Source organism: Chiloscyllium plagiosum, chromosome 2 (assembly GCF_004010195.1).
Source record: "Chiloscyllium plagiosum isolate BGI_BamShark_2017 chromosome 2, ASM401019v2, whole genome shotgun sequence".
In the NCBI taxonomy this organism is placed as follows: Eukaryota; Metazoa; Chordata; class Chondrichthyes; order Orectolobiformes; family Hemiscylliidae; genus Chiloscyllium; species Chiloscyllium plagiosum.
In genome coordinates, this window is record NC_057711.1 from 27,059,497 (window position 1) to 27,065,483 (window position 5,987).

The following is a 5,987-nucleotide window of genomic DNA, read 5'->3' on the forward strand; positions in this document are numbered from 1 at the left end:
CCTTACTAAAGTCCATGTATATGACATCAACAGCCCTTCCTTCATCTAACAACTTGGTCACTTCCTCGAAGAACTCTATTAAGTTGGTAAGGCACCATCTCCCCATGGACAAAACCATGTTGCCTATCACTGATAAGCTCATTCTTTTCTAAATATAAATAGATCCTATCCCTCAGTACCCTCTCCAGCAACTTCCCCACCACCGACGTCAGGCTCATTGGACTGTAGTTACCTGGAATATCCCTACTACAACATGAGCAACCTTCCAGTCCTCCGGCATCTCACCTGTATTTAAGGATGCCACAAAGATATTTGTCAGGACCCCAGCTATTTCCTCTCTCGCCTCCCTCAGCAACCTGAGATAGATCCCATCGGGTCCTGGGGATTTGTCTACCTTAATAACCTCTAGCATACCCAACACATCTTCCCTACTTATGCCAACGTGATCCAGACTAATCAAACTTCTGTTTCTAATCTCAACATTCATCATGTTCCTCTCCTCAGTGAACACTAATGCAAAGTAATCATTTAGAATCTCACCCATTCTCTCAGGTTCGACACACAGCCTTCCTTCATTATCTTTTAGTGGACCAATCCTTTCTCTAGTTATCCGCTTGCTTCTTATATAAGAATAAAATGCTTTGGGATTTTCTTTAATTCTGCTTGCTAAAGCTATTTCATGACCTCTTTTAGCCCACTTGATTCGTTGTTTAAGGCATATCCTACTCTTCCGATATTCCTCCAGGGCCAGTTCTGTTCTTAGCTGCCTAGACCTTATGTACGCCTCCCTTTTCCTCTTGGCTAGTCGTACAATTTCTCCTGTCATCCACGGTTCACGAATCTTGCCCTTCCTATCCTTTGCCTTCAACGGGATATGCCTATCCTGCACTACCGTTAACCTATCTTTGAAATCCTCCCACATCTCAAATGAGGACTTCCTTCAAATAGCTTAGGGCTAAAAGGATCAAAGGTATGGGGTGAAAGCAGGAAGAGGGTACTGAATTGGATAATCAGCAATACTGTTACTGAATGGTGGAGCAGGTTTGAAGGGCCAAATGGAATACTCTTGCCCCTTTTTGTGTGTTTCTGTAAATTTGGAGGCTTATGTAGGCTAGACTAGGTAAGGATGACAGATTTCTTTCACAAAAGGACATCAGTGAACCAGATGGGTTTTTATAGCTATCGACGATGCGGCCATCAACAGCCACCATTCGACTAGACTTCTGAATTTCAAATTTTACTAAAGTTAAATTTCACCATCTGTAGAGTAATTCAGCATGGAAAGAGACTCTTCGGTCCAACTTGTCCATGCCGACCAAGTTTCCCGAACTAAACTTGTCCCACTTGCTGCATTTGGCCGATATCTCTAAGCTATTTCTATTCACGTACCTATCCAAATGTCTTTTAAATTTTGTAACTGTATCTGAATCAACCACTTCCTCTGGCAGTTTATTCCATATAAGAGTCACCCTCGATACGAAAAGGGTCCCTTGTAATTCTTTCTCCTTAAAAATATGTCCCCAATTTTTAATTCCCCCTCCTTAGGGAAAAGACCTTTGTTATTCACCTTATCTATGCCCATTGGGATGTTATAAACCTCTATGAGATCACCCCTGAACCTCCTACACACCAGTGAAAGATGTCCCAGCCCATCCTTATAACTCAAACCCTCTGGTTTTGGCAACACCCTGATAAATCTTTTCTGCATCCTCTCCAATTTAATAATATATTTTCTATAGCAGGGCAACCGGAACTGTACACAGTACTCTAAAAGTGACCTCACCAAACTTAACATGACATCCCAACTCCTATACTCAATGGTCTGAACAATGAAGGCAAGCATGCTAAACGCCTTTTTAACCACCCTGTCTACCTGGAAACGTACAAAATTCTAAAAAGACTAGACAGTGTAAATGCAGGAAGAATGATCCCAATAACCAGGGAGTCCAGAACAAGGGGTCACAACCTAAGGGTAGGCCATTTATGACAGATGTGGAGACATTTCTTCATCCATTCCTGCCATTCAATATGTAATTTCTAGTTTGTAATCAACCACAATTTGTCTGCTCATGCTTGTTTAATGTATGGTGATTCTGGTTATAGATAATTCAGTGTTTGTTCTGTCTTCCTCCTTTGCAGTAAATGCTTATCTGTTTTCAAGCATGAAATCCGTGGCTTCATGTAAGGATCACATCTTTTTAGTTTTCTTTATTTTGGATTGTGGCACTATTCCTGAATTGGATTTGATTCCCTATATTGTGGAAACAAGATATTTGTCCCAACAAGTCCACACTGACCCTCCGAAGAGTAACCCACCCAGACTCATTTCCCTTTGTCTAATGCACCTAACATTATGGGCAATTTAGCACGGCCAATCCACCTGACCTGTGCGTCTTTGGATTGGGGGAGGAAACCGGAGCACCCGGAGGAAACCTATGCAGACGTGGGGAGAATGTGCAAATTCCACACAGACAGTTGCCTGAGGCTGGAATCAAACCCAAGTCCATGGCGCTGTGAGGCAGCAGTGCTAACCACTGAGTCACCGTGCCACCCTGAGGAAGATTATCTCCAGTCTTCTACAATTTCTACTCTCACTTCTTTTATTATGCTTAGATGCATCCCATCCTGGAGCCTTAACAATTTTAAGCACAATCGGCTTATTCAATAGCACCTCCTCATTAATTTCAAAACCATCTAGTCACTGTGTGTTTTGCTTTGTCACCATTGCCCAATCAGCATCTGCCTCATAGGTAAGGACAGATACAAAGTGTTCACGATGGGGTTAAAAACCATGTCTCCAATTGATATTAGGTGTTCAACCCAGTTTCATTCCTTTTTAAAACTTCCTAGCAGTTTCACTTGTTGGGTCACTTCAGAGGGCAGTTAAGAGTGAACTACGTTGTTGTGGATTTGGAGTTGCATGAAAACCAGACCAGACAAGGATGTCAGTTTCCTTCCCTAACGGACTTTGAAACTTGATCAGCTCAGTCGATAGTAGTGCTGTTTTTATGACAATTGAAAATGGTTTCATGGTCCTCAATAGACTTATTACTAAATTCAAATTACACTATTTGGCATTGTGGAAATTGAACTCAGCTCCCCAGAATGTTACCTGGGATCTCCAGAATACAAGTCCAGTGACAATGCCACGAAGCCATCACCTCCCTTAAGCCTCAATGTTGACTGTCCCATGCTAGCCGATGCCGCAAATAGTCCGGTGCCGTTCACTTCTTTTCAAATTTGGAGTCATCATACAATCCTCCTCGGAACAAAAATTTATTTGATGTCTGTATCCATGATCATTTTTCCCATAATTCCATGTTTGAATCTCTCTGATCTGAATTCTGACTTAGCCTCAATGCTGAAATTCTAGTCATGAAAGTCACAGATGCATGCAATCCTTACGCAGTCCTTGAGGCAGTTAGCTACACCATTCTCATCAATATCTGTCCTCCATTGAACTGCTGAGTACTAATAGCCTTCCTAAGGGTTCTTGTGGTGATAGTGTGCCTAATTCAGGACCAGATGGTCTGGGTTCAAGTCCCATATCCCCATATCTCTCTCTGAACAGGTTGATTAGAAAGTACTTGTTACTTTTGTCAATTGTTACAATTGATTTGCTTCCCATCCCTGCACCTTTATCTCCTGAATCGCCCAATGGAGTATCCTTGGCCCCACCAATTATAAAATAATTTGAAGACAAAAGGTGAATATTTTCATTTATACTGATGTTACCTATCTCTACCTCACTACCACCTCTCTCAAAGCCAGTTTTGGGTGAACTTACAATTTCTTCCATTCCTCCTGCACAAAGCCTGTCCTCAAGCATCACCTTCCTACATCCAGACTCAATTAGTCTAACACTCACCTAAAAACAGCACTATTACTGACTGAGCTGATCAAGTCTCAAAATCCTTTAGGGAAGGCAACTGTCATCCTTATCTGGTCTGGTTTTCACACGACTCCAAATCATCCTCTCAACCCTCCCCTCTCCCTCAACCCCATTATTTTCCATTAACTTGAGCTATTCCCAAATTCTGACTCAGAACGAATCCCATTCACTCAGAAATCCTGAAATTATTGATCTCAACCGAACTCTGGTATACTGCTGCTTCAATTTCTTATTCCCATGTTCAAATTACTCCAAACATGACATCTCCCTATTTCATGCCTACTCTACCCAGAGTCTTTTGTGCATCCCTCACTCCCAAAATCCCACTATTGCTGGCCACAAGTTTGTCACTTTAAATTCCGAGCTCTGAATTCCAGACGCACATCTCTTTGCCTCTCCAACCCTTTCTCTTCGTTTAGTCACTGTTCGGTCAGTCAGGTATCAATCTTCAGTGCTTTGGTATATTTTACTATGCTTAAGGGGCTACAGTACCTATCTGGCCTAAGTTTTGTGATTGGAGGTTTGCCTACAGAATACCGAGTATTAATTGAATAGTTTCTGGTGCTGTATGGTCCTTACAGTTCAGCATTATACACCTTTGTGTTACTACATTAAAACAAACTGACCTTTTACACGTCAACATTTTATTTTGCCCAACTGTTGAACTCAGGACTTCAGTGGCAAGTTCAGGATATAAAATTCTAATAGGCTCTTCAATTTTAATTTCAAAACTGCATTTTATTCAGAACAAAATAGAAGTGTACTCACGGCTCTCCAATCTGTGAGCGTTCATGAACAAGGGAAGGTTGTTGATTCTATGGGAGAAACATATATTTATCTTGTTATTGTTATTAAATGACAAGCTTACAGTATTCACTAAGATTGTGAAATCTTTCCCATCTGGAAACAAAAGGGACATCCCTAATTGAAATGAAACATGAGTAAAAGGGAAGCTGTAGAGGGGGTAATCCAAAATAAAACTGCAGCAAAGAGCCTTTTGTACACGTAGCATCATGCGTAACACATGCGCAGCCCTGAGCAGATTGCAACACTGCAAAGTCAAACCTCAGACCGGATCACTTTGTTTACACACTGCAATGGGGGCTTATGCTATCACTTCTCATGCATGCCATAATTCCACATACAGAGAGAGAGAGAGAGAGAGAGAAAGAGAGAGAAGACATAATATTGCTCTGCAAAATAATTAAAATCCTTTAAAAAAAGTTAAACACTTTACAATCTGTCAAGAACAATGAGCCTGGTTTATCCCACAATGCTGGCGCGTGTGCATCTGTTTCAATGATAATCATCGATAACTTCCGAACAAAACCCATTCTGTACTTTTTATAAAACATGACACGGATGTCTGAAATTAAAGGTTAGCGTGGAAAGAGGACAATGGTTGAAGTACTTTTGCTGAGAAGAGAAATGTTGCCAAGGTTTTCGTCCAATGCTCATCAGCATAAATGGAAGAATGCCAAATTTTGAACAATCACAATTTATACCACAGGATTAAAGGGTATTAAAGGATTGACGCTGGATGGCTGAGGTGTTGTCAAGAAGAAAGCAACAGAGGACTGTACCTTCCCCATTAATTCAAAAAAGGTGCAAGGCTTGAACACATAAGACCATAAGATGAAGTAGGTCCATTGAATCTGTTCTGTTATTCAATGGGATCATGGCTCGTCCTTCACTCCACTTTTCTCTTTTCCCCATAACACTTTACTCTTTTACAGATTAAAAATCTGTCTATCTTAGCTTTGAATACACTTACAGAGTCATAGAGTCATAGAGATGTGCAGCACAAAAACAGACACTTCGGTCCAACCTGTCCATGCCGATATCCCAACCCAATCTAGTCCCATTGCCAGCATCTGGCCCATATCCCTCCAAACCCTTCCTATTCACATACCCATCCAGATGACTTTTAAATGTTGCAATTGTACCAGCCTCCACCACACCATCTCATTCCATACACGTACCACTCTCTGTTTGAAAAGGTTGTCCCTTAGGTTTCTTTTATATCTTTCCCCTCTCACCCTAAACCTATGCCCTCTAGTTCTGGACTCCCCAACCTCAGGGAAAAGACTTTGTC

At 41.4% G+C, this 5,987-nt stretch overlaps 1 protein-coding gene across 7 annotated transcripts in view; it reads right to left on the minus strand.

Moving 5' to 3' along the window:
* The window catches only part of sorbs2b (sorbin and SH3 domain containing 2b), a 308,354-nt gene that overhangs the window by 16,356 nt on the left and 286,011 nt on the right, over positions 1 to 5,987 (minus strand). For all 7 annotated transcript variants that reach the window (XM_043706062.1, XM_043706014.1, XM_043706081.1 and 4 more), the window contains one exon: positions 4,661 to 4,707. In XM_043706062.1, coding sequence (XP_043561997.1) covers positions 4,661 to 4,707 — 47 coding nt within the window. The remainder of the gene's footprint in view (positions 1 to 4,660; positions 4,708 to 5,987) is intronic.